Genomic DNA, 18784 nt, shown 5'->3' on the forward strand with positions numbered 1-18784 from the left:
CTGCAAGGAACATCGATTTTAAATAACTGGGCATCGGAATGACGCAATCTTATTTGGTCTAGTCTTAGACAGAACGTTTAGTTACACAGTGTTGCCAGATGGACGATAATTTTTGTACTTATACAATAAATTAACTGCAACTTAATATACAGTATTTACTTTCCCAAATTAACTACACATTTTCTAATGAGTTAAATAAATATGATTTACATTAGTAATTTTTTTGTTAACAAATGAAAAAGTTAATAGATATTTTACGACAATTTTGCCGACCTTAATGGTGTATTGATAAATAAATATGGCAACGTCAGCAGCACTGCAAACAGCTGTTTGGTGCATTGAGAAAAACAAAGCAAAAGCGTAGCAGACTCAGTGTTTCCATTCGCGGGATTATTATCCCGAAAACGGGATTTTTAGACCATGAGCGGGATTAAAACGGGATGCGGGATAAAACGGGATTTTCGGCTGTGACGACTATTTTCATTTTTTTTTCTACTCAATTTTAGAGAAAAAGTAACTCAAATTGTTTAAATACTGTAGCAAAATATAATAGTGATGTTTAAACAACTTATAAAAATGATACGTAAAGTTTAATACTAGGTATTGTACCAAAAAAATCATGCGGGATAAAACGGGATTTTTCACGAATTTAAAAGCGGGATAAAACGGGATTTCTCGACCCAGTAAGCAGGATTATTTTTTTGGTCGTGTGGATACACTGAGCAGACTGACTAAGCGCCAAGCGGAGCAAATAGGAAGATGACGCAAGAATGAAAACATGGAACAATGGAGAGATGGAATTTGAAACTTGTAATTTATAAAATTAATTTTGTTTAGTAGAAAGTGAACTGTTTGTTTGTAGAGTGTTGTAGATCTGACTCTGTTTGTGGTGTTGAAACTGGTGAATAACTGCAGTATAAAGTTGAATTCATTTAAATATTACCACAGAGAGTGGTGAAATAAGTAAATGTCATAGAAACTAGGGTAGAATAAAACGTTAGTTCAATTAAGATATTGACGTTGGATTTTATTTTTTAGATAACGTCTACTTCGTTTTGGTTCACTTTAAGTTTTTAAGTAATACTTCAATTTAAGTGACGAGTGACTTAGGGCTGTGCAATGAGTGAAGACGAGGATGATCCTGGTTTGCCTAACCTTGAAGCTCAGGGCAGTAGGCCTACAGTAGGCTCTGCGGAAACGCAAGATGGAGGTAGTACCAGTGGGACTTCTGGGCTTTTGTTTAATATTAAAAATAAGACGCCAATTTGGAAATATTTCCATAAGGATGACAAGGATTCCAGTAAGGCTATTTGCAACATATGCCAAGCCAGAATAGGCATAAAGACGGGCAGTACAACAAGCCTACAGAGGCACTTGATTGCAAAACACAAAAACCAGGCAGATAATTTTAAAAAAGAACAATCAAAAAAGGACGAATTGTCGAAGCAAAAAAAGACGAAAAAGGATGACAAAAAACAGCAAACCTTAGGGCAATGCCTGGACATGCAAACGACTTGGCCATCTGACCATCCTAAGGCAAAATCATTAACAAACAAGATAGGTATATGGATGGCCAAGAATCTCCACCCATATTCCCTGGTAGAGGAGGAAGGGCTTGTTGATGTGCTTAAGGAAGCCTCTCCGAAATATAAACTGCCTTCCAGAAATACTTTTTCAAGAAGGGTAATACCCGAACTTTATGAAACGACCAGGCTAAATATTTCTAAAGAAATCGAAAATGATCTCACCAATGTCATGTCACTAAGTTTTACAGCAGATTTATGGACATCAAGAAGTAACGATCCCTTTATTGCCGTAACCCTCCATTACGTGTCAAACGAATTCAAGATGAAACGTTTTTGTCTAGGTAATGAATATCTGCCCGGTGAGCACGATGGTCCTAAGCTCGCAGAGAAAATCAAACAGATTGCAGCCGAGTGGGGGATCCAGGATGACACAGTTCCCATATTTTCAGTAACAGACAATGCTGCAAATATGGTGGCAGCCATGAGACTCCTGCCATGGACACATATAACATGTTTTGCGCACACACTACAACTGGCACTAAAAGACGCAAAGAAAAATACTACTGGAATGATGAGTATGCTGTCTGCAGCCAGGTCTATAGTAGGCCATTACAAGAGAAGTTCATCGGCCCAACAAAGACTTCATTCCTATCAAAAAAATCTAGGCAAGAAAGAAGTCGAGTTAGTTCAAGATTGCGAAACTCGTTGGAACTCGGAGTACCAGATGCTCAGTCGTCTGGTACAACAAAAAGAGGCCATTTCTGGTGAATTGATATCGTCAAGGAGTAACATTAACAACCTGTCCATGACCGAGTGGAAGATGGCTGAGGAGTACATAGACATACTATGCCCTCTAGACGAGGCAACTACTAAAGCGTCAGCCAGCAAGTTGCCGACTATGTCTATGGTTTATCCATTGGTATCAACGATAGAAGACATCTTGGAGAAAAGATTGCGGGAAAAGAAACCTGGTGCAACCTTTTGTAGGAATTTACTGTTATCCATGAAGACTAGGTTTTCCCATGTAAAATCAGATAACCTCTACAAAGCGTGTATGGCAGTTGATCCCCATTTTAAATGTGTTTTGCTCAAACCACATGAGAAATCACTTTTGAAAGATAGGTTTGTGAGTGAAGCCATATCTTCCTATGAAAAGCAGACAAAGACGACAGAGGTTCAACAGAGTCAAACACCGGAAATAGGTAAATATTACTAGGATGATTAATTTGAGTAGGCCTAGGCCTATAAAAAATAGCTTTACTTAAACAGATAATAAAAATGCTTAAGCTTAATCAATAGGCTAACCTACCTAAATTCTAAAACTTTTGATCTGTTATCTACATTGAAGTTTTTTTTTTTTTTTAGAAATTTTTACGAAGTAAATTAAGTAAAGGTTGTAAAAATAAAATACTAAATCGGTCTAGCCCGTTAACAATGAGTAATTTTGTTGACAAACATTTGGTAATTTATTTACACACCTTGTGTATGTGTGTTCGTGTTGTGTTCTTCCTTGTATCTCTAAATTAAAATTTGATAGCTAGTATAAAAATTAAACTTTAGTAGCCTATAGTCTTGGACTTTTAGGGCAAAGAATACCGTAGTCAATGGACTGGACGCTAAACCATTTGTCCACTTGCTTCATCGTTGAATCCATGGAAGAAAACTGCACAATAATCAATCATGTTTCTGTATAAACAAAATAATTTTTATTTTTGGTTTCAATGAATAATTATTAATCAATCAATGTTTACCATGGTTTCAGACAAACCTGGGAGCAGTAATGTCACTGATTTTTGGAAGAACTTTGAAATCCTAGCATCAAGTCAATCAAGTTCAACAGTAGTCGAAGAGACTGAGACTGCAATGGATCATTCGCTGTGTTTGTCTGAACTTGATGTTTTTTTCAACGGACCAAGGATCTCCCCACAAGAAGACACTCTTGAGTGGTGGAAGAACAACCAGCATAAATACCACTATATTGCACCCTTGGCTAGAAAGTACCTAGGAATCCCAGCTACGGAGGTGGAGAGTGAGAGGGTGTTCTCCTCTGCAGGGAACGTTGTCAATGTAAGAAGGGAGTCCCTGACAGTTGAACATGTAAAGGAACTTGTGTTCTTACATCAAAATCTAAAATAATTTTTAATCTCAATCTCATATTTTAGGCCTATGTAGGAGTCTTTTAATTTCTTACCTTGGTCCAACTTGAGACTTATAGAACACCAAATTGAGATTGATACTTGATGAAACCAGCCTATTTATTTGGCCTACTTTTTGTGCAATAATTTTATTTTATTTGAGATGTTTCTAATTATACATATCTGTTCTTTTTTATATTTACCATTTAGCAATTTTTAGCATTATTTCATTAGCATAATCAAATCATTATTGATTTTCCTTTGTTGTTGTACCTTGTCAGATTTAGCCTATTGGCTATTTTATTTGTAATTTTTACGTCCTTTTGTTGTTATTATTATTCTAAAAAAACTTTATTTGCATTTGATATTTTATTAAATATTTTTGGTAATGTATCATTGAGTTAGGCCTACATCTTATTCTTGGTAGGCTAATAATAACTTAACGTGAGACTGACGGAAAAGACTGAACTGATACAAACCATTATTAAATATTTTTGGTAATGTATCATTGAGTTAGGCCTACATCTTATTCTTGGTAGGCTAATAATAACTTAACGTGAGACTGACGGAAAAGACTGAACTGATACAAACCATCATGAGACTATGATGATGAAATAGACTTTAGTATATAGATCCTTTTTTCCCAATTATCTAGTCGATTGAGCTGTTTCAGATTTTGACTGTGTTTTTGTATATTATATTTTTTATACTTTATCCTTGTTATTTTCATTGTAATTGTACTCTATATTCAGATGTAACCTACTGTTGGATTATTTTATTTCTTTGTATGTCCTAATTAATTATCAACTTATCATCCTTTATCCTTATTTAAGAACTTGGTCGGTATGTTATTGTTTTTGGTTATCTTTTTTTAGTTTATTATTTTGCTTATGATTTTAATTTTGACACCCCATGTTGATTATTGGTTATTGCCTACACACCAAGCAGCAGTAATGACATGAAAACCCCCAAAACATTATTTTTGGCGTCACTCTTATTTCTATTTGTATAATATTTTATTTGATTTGTGCTGATATTCATGATAGAGTCTCAGTCTACCAATTCTTATTTTGTGTGATATTTTTGAAATGTTTTTCTTTAAGTATAAGAGTGTGATATTTTTGTAATTTTATGTTTTTGTGTCAAATCTAGTTTTTATGTAGGCTGTGGGCTGTGGGTGTATGTGTGTTTATTTTATTACAATGTTTTGGTTTTTGTTGTCTTTTAAGTTAGGCTATCACATTTTACCTTTTATGTTATGTTAAAGAATATGGTTGTATTATTGAGTAATTTCTCATTAACATTTTTCTTTTTAACTTGCCGTACTGTTCAACAGGACAATTTTTCATTTGTATTTTTGTGGTGTAGTTTCCATTATTTATTAATGCTGATATTCATTATAGAGTCTAACAATTAATTGTTGTTTTGTGTCATAAGTTTCAGATTGTGATTTTTTGTGATCTTATGGTCATCATGTGACAATCTAGTTTATATGTAGGCTGTGTGTTGTGTGTTTATTACAATGTTCTGGCTCCAGAAGTATTATTTCTTTAAGTTTTGGATTTAACCTTTTATGTTATGTTTTAAAGAATAGGGTTGTATTGTTTAGTGACTTATCAACATGTTTTTCTTTTAAATAACTGTTCCTCCAGTTTTCATTCATTAAAGTACAATTATCTAACTAAAATGAGTAATCCAAGTTATTTTAATACCCTTTGCATATAATTATTTTAAATTTAGGATAAGTTTTTTTTATGAAGTTCTCTTTCATTTATATATATAATTGTTCTTACAGTTTCTTAAAGGTTAATTATCATGTTTCGTGTTTGTAAGGAGGAAGAAAAGGTAAGCATAAATAAAACACTATAACTCATGATATGTATATTTAATGCAGCAGCCTACAAGTAGGCAAACATTTAATAACAATGTTTTTGTGTATACTTAAATGAATGAAGCCATTAAAAACTAACCTCATCAGGCCTAAGCCCATATTACGCGCAACTACTCGACTCGACTCGATACTCGATTTTTTACTCAAATACTCGACTCGACTCGACTCGAATTGAAAAATCACTACTCGCCCACCCCTAGAAACTTTGACAAACATCGGAGCGGTTGGACTACTTAACAACATCCAGGATTCAACCCAACCGAGAACTTCATGATTTGTCCACTCCAAATACCTCTACAGCCGTGTGGTCACACTAAATTATCAATTGTATAAAACTGGTGTCAATAAAATATGATTTTAACATAAACAGTTGTTCTGACTAAACCTAATCGTGGATGAGGTTATTTTAGGGTAAATACAGAAAAGTTAGTTTAAATTGCAGTAAGGTCAGTCAGTGGGGCACACGGGAGGGACTATGGCTAACATTTCTATTAGTGTCAGCGTTCGCCACTAGAACCGCTAAGTTGAAAAAATTTTAATTAAATTTATAATTTTTAGTTATAAAATCAACTTTTTAATCATAAAATTAAACTGTCATAACCTAACCTAACCAACCAATCTTGCTGATAATATAACAAAATATATAACAAAAAAATCAAATGAATGTTTACTTATAGGCTAATCTTTAATTATAAAATTAATTTTAAAATTTAGTATTATAAAATTATAAACTGTCATAACCTAACCTAACCAACCAAACTTGCTGATAATATAAAAAAGATTAAGATAAAAATCAAAAAAAGGTTTACTTAAAAAAAACTTTCTGTTCATAAATAAAATTATAAATGCATCAAATTCTAACAAAAGATGTACAGTTTAAGAAGTAGTCACATTCAAAGCAAAATCTTTGACAAAAAGTAAATGTCCCCGGCTGGTTTCGAACTGGAGACCTCCTGAACACCAGACCGAAACGCTATCAACTATGCCACAAACGCCGCTGGAATCACATCGTCTCTTTAGGGTAATCGTGTTGCCTCAAGAGAAGACATTAGCCACATGACGTCACCACACCATTAGCCAGAGTCCCTCCCGTATGCAAATTCCGTAAGGTAGTATGTTTGACCAGACTTGGCTTGAAAGTGAGGCTATGTCACAGCTGACTGCTGAATTTTGGCGGGATTCGCTGCCTGCTAACGTTTAGGTTGCAGAGGTTAAAAAATACTGGTCTATGGAAAATTACTGATACATCCCCATAAAGACTGGCAAAAAACCAAATTACATAAAATAAATTATAAAATTTCCAAATTTCCAAAAACAGTAAAATCTAACCCATTACTCATGTAACTAACCTACTATGCTGTACCTTTGACTATTAATACAACTAGACATTCCATCCCCATGTTAAAATTTGTAGCCAGTTCTTTTACCAAAATTGTTGTAGTTGATGTGAGCCACCGACAGATTGTGCTGATCTCAACTGCTGATTTCTGTCAAATACACAATCTTTTTTTCTAATTCAAACTAATGGAAGGACTTATTGTGAGCTATATCAACTGTTATGACCCATCAACTTGGCCAGCAACAAAAATAAGGTAGGAAATAGAATTTTTAGAATTATAAATTTAGTCACTAGCGCATTCTGTGTCTGCCCAGCCCTGCTCGCCCACTCGATACTACCCTAACCTGTAACCGCTTTACCCTACACTGTCCTACCTGTAGCCCCTTTAACTGGAAAACTGTATAAGTGAGTAAATTTAAAGTACATTCAGCCCAAAAATCGTCTCAGTCTAATGTCACACGTTTAATTTTAATCAACCTACATCAAGTAGGTAGTAAATGTGAAGTGCTACTCACAAGATCTGAGGGGTCTTGAGAATTCTAAATCCTCCGTTCTGGTGGGGCAAGACATCCCTAAGAAGGAATAGCATCACCCGACAATCATCCCCATGAGGTCCACAGATTGTCCAGCAGAACTGAGAATCTCAGCAGCACCCAGGGTAGGTACGGAGCCTGGACATACATACATCACAGCTGGATTTGCACAATACATGCTGAATTGGTCGTCATATCAGGACTACTTAGCTCTCAGTTTAATTCTCTAGAGTTTTTGATAAAAATATCTTATTATGTTATTTTAAACTAAATCCAAATATGACACAAATGTTTGTAGAAATTCCATGTACACATATCATAATGGGTTTCTTAATTTCTTCTTGGTGGCAACACGCCTTAATTTAAACGAGAGTTATTACAAACACACTTTAATTAATTTTAAACATATAACTTATAAGCGTTAGTTTAAAAATAATGTACCATGGCAACCACTAAATAGCAAGACTCTCAAAGAAACAGTAAATCAACCTTTTAAAACCTAAGCTTGAGTATAGCTCAAGGTGTTAGTTTTTTGAATCTCACCTGCAAGCGCTATTGTGCTTAGAGTGGCACTTCTTGAAATCGGCCAATGGTGGCATGGTAGCACAGTCGGGGTTACACTGTCGATTGTAGCGTTGAGGTCTTTCTACATGTGTGGGTTCAAATCCCACACTTGGCTATCCATACTAAGCTCAATAATGTGTGGCTTAGCTGGCAGGAGGCGCCCACCTTAAATAAACGGTGTCCGGCTTGGGTAGAAGTTGATGGCATTATTGAGCTATGAGTTTAATAGGTATTGCACACAACACCTGTTTTGTGACCTTTTAACATTAGTATTGAGGATGTGTATTCCAAAAATAGTTTTGCCTGCACATCTGGAAAAATTCACACTTAACATGCAAAACACTGCTGTTCTGGATATAAGAAGGTATCAACTGACTACAAGATCCCCGTACGTAGAACGGGCACACAGCTAGTATATTACTAGGAAATGAATTCACAAATAACAAAAATCTACTAATAAATTCAAATAAATCTAATATTTTATCTTTCTCCACAAGGCAATCAAGATTAAAATTACAACCAGATATATATCTTAATGGTTCAAAATTAAATCAAGTGGAGCACACTAAATTTCTTGGTCTAATATTAGACCAGCATTTAACCTGGGATGAGCATGTGAAACATGTGGTAAACAAATCTACAGCAAATCTACATGCTTTGCGACAAATGTCCCGTGTCTCAAGCATTGAATCTCTTAAAACTATTTATTTTGCTTTGATAAATTCACATATAGCTTATGGAATAGCTTTATATGGTGGTACCACAAAAAAAAACCTAGACAAAATTCTACGTCAACAGGAAAAAGCTCTTAGAATTATCTTTAGTATAAAAAACAGAGAATCAGTTAAAAAATATTTTTCTAAATTGGGTATAATGACCATCTATGATTTATACATTTTTGAAACTATTCTACATGTAAAAAGTTCAGATTATGAAACTAAAAATTTTCACAGTTACAATTTACGAAACACCAGGCATGTAGAACAACACAGATTGAAGTTATTTGAGAAAAAAACCAGTTTCATTGGCAAAAAAATTTTATTTAGCCTACCCAAAAATATTTTCAATGAACATAATTACAGTAGCTTTAAAAAACTACTGAAAAACTATTTGCAATCTAAATCATTATATTCAATAGAAGAATTTTGGAATTTAAATGATTAGAAATATGTTATGTTATGATTTATGTTTGTAATCTATTATTTAGGATACTTGTATACTTAATTTTTTGCTTATCTTTTCCTTTCTGTGACGCAATTCATGTATTTGCTATAAAATACTTGATGAATAAAGATGATTTGTATTGTATTGTATTGTATGCGGCCTCATGTCTGCCAATTGAGCAGAGTGAGCATCGATATAAACAAATAACCTTATTTACAAATACAATTTGTTATTACAAATATTATAGATTACAACATAAAAACATGAGTTAATGTTATTCATCAATAAACCTCATTATCAATATAGGGCTAAAAACCATCTTAAGATTTCCTTGATTCACTGGAAAACAAATTTCATCCCGTTCTCATCCCACAATCAGGATGGGAATGAAAAACCCCATTGAAATAAAAGTAAGATACCGTAATGTAGAGTTTGGAATACCTGGAGTATTTTGGCTTGCCTCCACCAAGAAGCTCAAAAGTTGGGCCATTGTTTTCTGAAGTAGGTCTATTCGATTTTCACTTGCCTGTGAATGAAATATAAAAGAACATGAAAAAAATTAAGATGATTGACTAAATTTTGGATTTTGTCATCATCCACTATTAATGGAGTATTGGGGATTAGCATGGCCTTAGATTTATAAATACTTTTATTAGTAAGCATTTTCCCCAGCCGGAAAATACAATTGGACGATTCGTGTTTTTTTTTGACAGAATTAATTTGAATTTAAAGTAGGGTTTGAATCTAGTAGAGAGCTTTTTGGGAAGAGAATCTTGGGTTCTTATCCCATTTGCAGAAATCGTTTTCAATGTTAATAGAATTGCAAACAATTTTGTATGGGATATACTTACCTCAGTTATCAGGATCCTGGATTATAATTTTAATCCAACTTTTTTCATGCAAGATCATCAGGTATTTATATACGTTTTAGACAACTTGTTTTATAATTAGATTCTTTTTAATAATTATTTTTTAATTGTAAATAATATTTCAGAAACCATTTCTATTTGTTTTACCAAGGAAAAACTTAATCCTTTGAAGGATTTTAAAGCCACTGTCAAAATCCCATCATAAACTTAAAACCTAGTCTCTATAAGGAATGTTTGATTCTTTTAAAGCTATAACAAATGCATGATAGCTTACCTCTTGCATGGCAGCACAGATTACAGAGCCAATAAAGGCTGTAAAGTAGGGGACAAAATCCTTAAACGAGGAAAGCTGTACCAGCTGCAACAAACTCTGTACAATATTCATATCTGCGATGAGACGAACTCTGTCATAACTCCGAGTGTGGTTGGAGATCTTTGAACTTTTGAAGGAAGTCCATGCAACACCTGCAAAGTTATAAACATCAACATCTTAATTGCTATACTATGCAAAACAAAAGTAAATGTTTTAAAAATTATTACATCAACTGGTTTCCATTGTCATTGTCTAGGTAGCTGAGTGATTAGCTACTGGACCTTCCAACGAGAAAGATCTGAAAGATAAGAAACTATTGAAGCTTCTGTCTTCTAATGTATTTAATTTTAGACAGATTACATTTTTGGAACTCCAGATTGTAAACAATTAAACATATAATAACACTAATAATCAGCTGCTACAAAATCATCTAAAATTAAATGTTATATAATAGTTACAAGCAGAGTACCCGTCCTCCGTACGGGGTCGGCGTATGAGTATAAAATGCTTATTGCAGTTATACTTGGCTTTGCGTTAGCACGGTTTGAGACAATTGGCCGTGACGCCTAGAATGGCCACCAGCGTAACGCTAGTATGGGCCAAAATTTGTTTATCGGTGAAAAAACCGCTTATAATCAACTCTGATGTTAACAATATATACCATGATGTATGATGTATATACCATTCCAAAGATCACATTCTGAACTTTCATTTTATTATATAAACAAACCCTATAGCAGTCTATAACAATTACACCATGATTAGAAATCAAATTAATTTTTGGCGTGGCACGCCTTTTGCAGCTGACACTTGGGAACTGTCAAAACACGACTTGTTTTGCATTACCCTGCTCAAGTAATTTTCGTCTTGGGATGTTGCGGGTAGTACCACTGGATAGCCATTGATTTTATCTTCATTGTGGTATTGATATTTAGAACAAAATATTGATTGCACAACAGGTACGATTTTATGAAAACAGCTGTTTTAGAAATTTAGAAAAAATGGCCAACCAGCGTAATACGCTAGTACGGAAAATACGAATTACATACAGTGTAAGTTATTATTACTAGTCATAATTAATTGTAATATGTCATTTTTAAGAGGAAGAAATGTAGCTTGTGATAGTGGTAGCCATGCGCTCAGGGTTATTTCCATTTTCCTGTGAGAGGTGTACTGTACACATACTTAAACAGGACATCTGGGTATCCAGCCAACCTGGGCACCGAGAGTTGTACTTGAATTCGGTATGGGCCAAGGACTACAATGATCACAATTAGCCAATAGATCTCAATTCATTGACGGCATCCCATTGGTTCTCATTTACCATCATAAGTAAGTCACGATCACTGGAGATCATCACAGAAATTTTAATAATAGCGCAAGAGATGTTCACAGTGCAGTCGCAAACGCAGGAGACGATCGCGGTATTGCTGAGACCACAAAATATGCTCGTGAGTGTTTCCGTGGTTGTTAATGACAATTACGATATCACCGCGACTGAAACATTTACTTGTGTGTGTTTTTGCAACTTTGACAATCATTAATTTATACCAATTATATAAAAATAATTTTCCTAGTAGGCCTTGGTGGGCCGGATGATATATGTTCGTGAGGTGGACAGGCCCGTGGGTCGTAGCTTGGAGACCCCTGCCCTACACTGTACCATGTGCAGGTACTGTGCCCTATACTTCAACCCTATACAACCTCCTTCTGTACGCCAGCTCTGTCTCTACACTGCCCTACCCCATAGCTCCCCCTAGATGCTGCCCACCAGTAGCTCATGTACCATACACTGCTCCACCCCAGAGTATCTGAACCTAAACTGCTTAACCCCTGTACCCTACACAGCCCTACCAGTAGCCCTGTGCCCTACCCTGTATCCCCTGTGTACCCTGTATTCCTGTATCCTCTTTACCTGCAGCTTTTGTACCCTATACTACCTGAGCAGTAACCCCTGTACCCTAAGTTGTCTTATTAAGCCCCTGTAAAACTCTTATCTGTAAATTGCTGTGCCTTACACTAGTAGCAGTAGCCTGAACAACCCAGTAGGCTTGTACCATGTCTGTAACCCTATGCTGTCCTACAATCCCCTGTTGCCTATATTGTACCACCTGTAACTTTTGTAGGCTATACTGCCCCACCTGCCGCTCCTGTACCTTATACTGGCGTAACAGTATCTCTTCGCTGGGCCTTAGCTCACCCTAGGTTGCCCCATTAGTAGCTCCTTTACATTACTCTGCCCTACCCTATCCTAGTAGGCCCTGTACGCTAAACTGTCTCACCTGTTGTCCCTGTACCCTACAACACTGTCCTTCATGTATCCTCTGTTAACTGTATGACCGAGTAAATTTAAGTTACCCTCAGCCAAAATATAGTCTTGGTCCAATTAATTGTATTATACATGAATTAAAACATGCATTAATCAGTGACTGTGAAAATAAGTGCTACTCACAAGATTTTAGAAGTTTGATAATTCTAAGACCTCCGTTTCGGTAGGAAAAGACATCCTCTAAGTAGTAGTAGCAATGTCCAACAATCATCCCCATAAGGTCCACCCAGATAGTGTTGTACAGCAGAACTGAGAATCCCAGCAGCACCCAGGGTAGGTACGGAGCCTGGACATACATACATCACAGCTGGAGTTGCACAATACGTCATAAATTGCTACACATATCATGCCTACTTAGCTCTCAGTTTTTAACCCAACAGAGGTTTTGATAAAATAATTTATTATCTAGATATATTAATTTGAAACTGTTTTTCTTTGTGACAGCTAATTTGAGAGAAGAGGTGTAGAAACTCGGTAGGGGTCTCTAAAGAAAGGTCTTGGTCTGTAGATGACCCATCCAAAGAGAAAAGTGGTAAATTCCCTTGGGGCTCTGCCCCAGTGGCCTTTAAATTCCCATCCCATGTTATTCTTATGGAGGAAAAACGGGTTTTTGTCACAGCTAATTTCAGAGAACGGCTGGTTGTAGAAACTTGGTAGGGGTCTCTAAAGAAAGGTATTAGTCAGATGAGCCATCAAAAGAGAAACAAGGTAAATTCCCTTGGGGCTCTGCCCCAAAGGCCTTTAAAGTCCCCTCTTCAGATTTGTTTACATCATGACCATATGCATACATTTACACTACTTTTTAATGAAACAGCTGTTAATATTTAAATTGTGATTTACTAAATTTGTCAAAATGAAGTATTTGCAATGGTTTTTGCTGATTTTAAAATCGGTTTTCTTCTGAATCGTGCTATGTTTTGCAATATAATGTTCTTTTACTAAATCAGTGGAAAATCCTAATATCACAGTAACTCTTAAAATTATTTCTTATGGAGTTAACTTATATCTAATGTATGGGTTGGTTTCTGTCATTTTTACCACTTCTGGGAGATTGCACGTAGACGATATTCTTTGGCGTATTGCATCTGTAGTTGACGATACTTGGTTGGTGTCATTTTAAAAATTACAATGGAAAAAAGCGAGAAATTATGGACAATTTGATATACTAAAAATAAAACTGAATTAACACTGTGCTACATTTCTTGAGCAATAATTGAAAGAGCCGATTTGCAAACAATGGAAACAGGAAAGTCATAGGACACAACCAAGTACAGTAGAAGAAATAGAAATAATGTTTTTTTTTCCATTTATAATCGTTAATAGACAACCTAATGCGAATATGAGTGGGAAGCATTTGTAGAAAACACTAAAAAACAAGGTCAGCTTTTGAAAAAAAATAAGATATTTACAAACAATTTTAATTATATCTAACTGTTGTGTACATCTTGAGTATTTCCATAATCTTTGAGTTGACTCTTATAAAGTCATCGGAAATTATTTTAAAATAACACCTGTAATGATTCGCAATTGCTCGAATTCGAGCAACAGGTACACTAGTTATTTTTATTTTAAAACTAAATCCTGGCTTACACATATGAAACAAATGTTTGTTGAAAGTCAATGTATAACTATCATAATGGTTTAATTAATTTCTTTACGTTTCTTCTTGGGATACATGGCATAAATACTACCCTGTAACTACTCAAGTACCTAATAAGGCAAAGCGAAAAGCTACTAGTACAATCGGGAATAATTTACAAAAAAATTGATTTATGGGCTAGACAAGGCCTAAGCTAATCTTTATAGCAACTCAATTCACTAGTATACTGTCTGTTAGTAAGTAATCTCATAAAATACGAGGAGTTTAAAGAGTTAACTTACCTGTAGCAACTATCGTCCATCAACTGTTGAGTATCAACAGGAGTTGGGTCTAGGAAACAGGTGATCACATCTTCTACAACAGAAGGCCACGTATGGAGACAACCAGTTCCAAACAGTGCAAGACCATCACCTAGTGCTGCGTGGGCTCGGACAACACCCTGTGAATAAAACAGGTTATATCTTTGGTCTTAGAATACTTTAAACACAATATTCCAAATAATATATAGGCCTATGACTTAAAAGCTTATTTCAAAGTATAATGAACATTTTTAAGTCAAATTGGACAGTTTTTAAGGTCATACTCAATTATCATTGCTTCTGCATAGTAAGAATCTTAGTCTTGATAGTCTATGATGAAGTGAGGGTTATCTATAGCTCAACTATTTGTGATCATAATTCATAACTTGCTCTGTTATCGAGCTTGTCAATATTTTGTGAAGATAGCAGGCTTTCTTGAATGGGAGAAAGTCCAATTTGGCAAAAAAAATAACACTATGTGGACTAATAATATAATATTTCACTGTCTGATAGCATTGTTAATAAAGGCAAGAGTTAAAGAGAGAGTCGGCTCTTTCAAAAAATCAAAAATGCTGTCAGTGACATTTTTTTGTATATAATGTGCCAGATTGGACTAGATTCCAATTCAGGTAAGCTTGCTATCATCACAAAAACATCTAAAAAACGTAGGCCCTTGTTCTCTATGGCAAATCCATGTAGGTATAGAAATTTATAATTCCCAACCCTACAATTTGAATTTTAGAGACAGTTTTTGCTTAAGCGTTCGACTCCAATTACGAAACTCATTGCACTAATGCGGCAATTAGTGCAGTCAAAAATTCAATCTTGAAATCAATCAAGAAATGGTTCAATGTTTTTACGTATTCAATAATAAAGAAATAAAATTAAATCCTACCTCCATTAGGTACTTTTATGCAAAGTTTTAATATAGCCTGTTGGGTACAGGTTAAGAATATATCAAATGCAAATGAGGTTAGGTTAGCCTATCCTACATCTAACTGAGGTCCGCTTAAACTTGCCTTATATCATCCCACTGCGTGCAAGACAGAAAAGCGAGGAACTTATGGTTGCTTGAGCTCAACCGTGACGACATAATTTCCCAGCCAAAATAAGTCCATAGTTCCTACTGACCCATGGTTCTTACTTGAGCAACAGACAAACTGCTTTGAAACTAGATATACTCATTGGGATTGTTTATGTCTCTTTCAAACTAAATGTTTTTCTTTCATACCCACAAAATTAAATCACAATCTGGTAGAAGTAGAGCAATAATTAAGGCGGTTTCACACTGGCGTCCGCTATCGTCCGCGGAAGGATAAAATGATGATGAAATGAATGGGATGCTAAGTTATGCTAGCTGGGATGCTCCTTCACATTGCGAGCTCCGTTTCAAACGTCCACTCATGTTTGTCAACAAATACATTTATGTTAGTTGAAATTTTTATACACATTGTTTACTGTCCCAAAATTGTTTATTCCTTAACTCAAAGTCTTGTAAGTAAAAATGTGTTAGTAAAAAAAAACTAAATAAAAATGTGGTATAAAAGTGCAAAAATCGCACTTTAAATAGTAAGAGACGGAAACTTGACACTCCACAAAAAACTACCTGTTAGTCCTTACTTACTACTGAGTTTGAAGTTGGTACTTCAACTGGTTTTAAAGTTATTAGAACTTATGTACACAAAAGTACCGACAGCCGGTAAATGAAGCGAGATACGACCTTTGTCCACAGGATAGTTTTTTGCTTATTTTGACCCAATAAACCATGTTATGAAGTTTGGCGAAGGACTTTACAGACACCTTGTATAGGCTAAAATCCATTTTGGTCATGCATATGTTGGATATTCAACAAGAAATAATTATGAAAATAATATAGGCTATATAAATGGTGCATAAATAATCATTTTTATAATAGGCTACTGTATACAGTACGATAAACGTACTCATGTTGATGCCTAACTTAATCATGATTTGCCTTTTCATATTTGACGAAGATATTTTCCAATATTATCAGAGACCAAAAGACTAACCAAAAGACCAAAGCTACAATAGTAAACCAATATTTATTCACAAACATGTTTGCTGCCTTTAGCCACATAGCAGAGTTAAACCGCTGGAGTCATTCAAATTATTTATTGAAAATAACATAAACAAAAGCAGACAAAGACAAAAAAAAACTGTTTTTTACACAAAAGATATGTTGTACTGGGATATCTGTCCTAACATATAGATAATTTTATTCTGAGTCTGTTTATACTACCGGTACATTACCTAATTTGTTTTATATTTGAGGTTTTTAGTAATTTATGTCCCTACAAGACACTTGTATACATGTTTATTGGTTAGGATAGGGCCTACTTACTATCTTTGGAGTGTAGTCGCAATTTCGAACCACGCTTTATCTGTCTCTTGTGATCCCTATAAATTTCTAGAGTTGTAACCCAGACTGAGGGGAGTGACAGATGCCGCGCTCGCGCTGCGCTACAAGTGCTTTGGTGCTCAGTGCGCATGCGCGAGGCTTGGGCGTCCGCGGACGTTTTAGAAAAATCGCTCCCGGAGCGATTCCACCATTCGTCCACGGACGAATTTCTGCATCCGCGGATGGTGGTTAGGTTTCAATGCGTGGTGTGAACATAACATGGGCCACCATGTTAACATAATAACATGGGCAGCGATTTATTTTAGCATCCGTCCACGGACGAAGAAATCGTTCGTGGACGCCAGTGTGAAACCGCCTTTAGTAAGATGATCTTATGTTTTAAGACACTGAATAAGATGAGTACCTACCATTAGGCTACCAAACTTGCTACTTTGATGGAGTTAAGTTATTAAGAGCTTTGGTGTTAGGCCACTCAAAATTAGCCCATGAGGACACAGCACCTCACATGTAAGTTAGCCATTGGTCTGAAAATAAAGAGATAAAAGAATGAGCAACTAAAATAAACAATGCCTTGACCTAGTTCCAGATTTAAGCAACATAATGGTTGCAAAAAATTAAACACAGTAGCCTTCAATTATGCCTGATGGACCAGAAACACAATGTTACACGGCAAAGTTACAAGCTAACATAAGTTATTTTGATAAACGTAGGCTAACTTGCTTTGCTAGCAGGCCTAACTTGCCAAGCTAAATTTTTGAATTCCTATAGGCCTAGTTTGGTAAAGCTTAAGTTTAGATCGGCTGCACTTTACTTGACGTCCTACACTCATTCGATTGGTTTTTTCGATTCAATATTTTCATTCGATACCTATATCGTTTGGTTAGTTAGGTTAGGTTAACCTTACCTAACTAACCAAACGATATATCGAATGAAGCAATCGATTAATCGATATATCGATCGATATTTTCATTCGAATGAGTATAGGACGTCAAGTAAAGTGCAGCCTTTAGATCCTTATAATCGCTTGTTACACGTTCCAAGGCAATCAGCCTAGGCCTAATGTTGTTCAGTAAAATTAGTAACACAATTGGTGGTTTTCAAGAGTAAGTTAGGCTAATAGTGTTTTAATCCTTAGGATAGGCCTAATTTGTCTATGTTAATGAAAATGAATCTCGGTTAACATTTTACAATTCACAGAGAAATAATGAGCTTCTTAATCACAATTACGAATCAGGCTGGGGATAACTTATCTTCAAAATCATTAGCCTATACAGTTTAGGCTTATCAATAAGGTTAGGTTTAATGGGTGTAATGCTGGCCTAGTGGTTTGCTAAACATAGCAACCGTAATGGCAGTAAGTTAAGCCTAGACAAAGCCACACTAAAAAACCTAGATAGGCCTAAGCCTAAATAAAGTATGAACTAGGCTAACCTTATTTTTATTCCGGTACCAGTCCGCCAGTATGGTAACCTTCTTTCCCAAATTCCATAATCCATCTAGCAAGATCCGATCCATTGCAATTTTAAAATGTAGGCTAGTCGTAATGGCTTCTCACAATACACAAGTAATTATACTGTAAAATTGTTGTAAATCCATTAGCAATAAATAAAATATGAAATCAAAATGATGGTGATTAAGATTTGATATTATTAGCGAATTTCCCTATAGGGAAGTAGCTATTACCGTAGGTCTCATGGTAAGACTTAGGCCCGGGACCGATTTACTTTTTCATTTTGATGTCCCCAGAGGCCAAAAACACCACTCGTTCAAATTTTTATATATGTATATATATATATATATATATATATATATATATATATATATATATATATATATATGTGT

General features: G+C 35.2%; 1 protein-coding gene and 1 long non-coding RNA gene across 2 annotated transcripts; one reads left to right on the forward strand and one right to left on the reverse strand.

Annotated features, from left to right (window-relative positions):
- Window positions 1-873: 873 nt before the first annotated feature.
- Window positions 874-3662, forward strand: LOC129003791 (E3 SUMO-protein ligase ZBED1-like). The gene is made up of 2 exons (XM_054432096.1): window positions 874-2728; window positions 3289-3662. The coding sequence occupies exons 1-2, from the start codon at window positions 1120-1122 to the stop codon at window positions 3660-3662; spliced, it is 1983 nt and encodes a 660-aa protein (XP_054288071.1). The 5' UTR covers window positions 874-1119.
- Window positions 3663-9396: 5734 nt separating this feature from the next.
- LOC128993533 (uncharacterized) lies at window positions 9397-18583 on the reverse strand. The gene is made up of 6 exons (XR_008490765.1): window positions 18374-18583; window positions 17350-17466; window positions 14545-14702; window positions 12787-12949; window positions 10296-10486; window positions 9397-9678 (listed from the first exon to the last, which is right to left on the reverse strand). It is a non-coding gene; the product is annotated as an uncharacterized LOC128993533 (long non-coding RNA).
- Window positions 18584-18784: the final 201 nt, after the last annotated feature.

The sequence above is a fragment of the Macrosteles quadrilineatus genome, unplaced genomic scaffold (assembly GCF_028750875.1).
Source record: "Macrosteles quadrilineatus isolate MER2022 unplaced genomic scaffold, UCM_ALF_1.0 Scaffold_1__1_contigs__length_201487025, whole genome shotgun sequence".
NCBI classification, from domain to species: Eukaryota; Metazoa; Arthropoda; class Insecta; order Hemiptera; family Cicadellidae; genus Macrosteles; species Macrosteles quadrilineatus.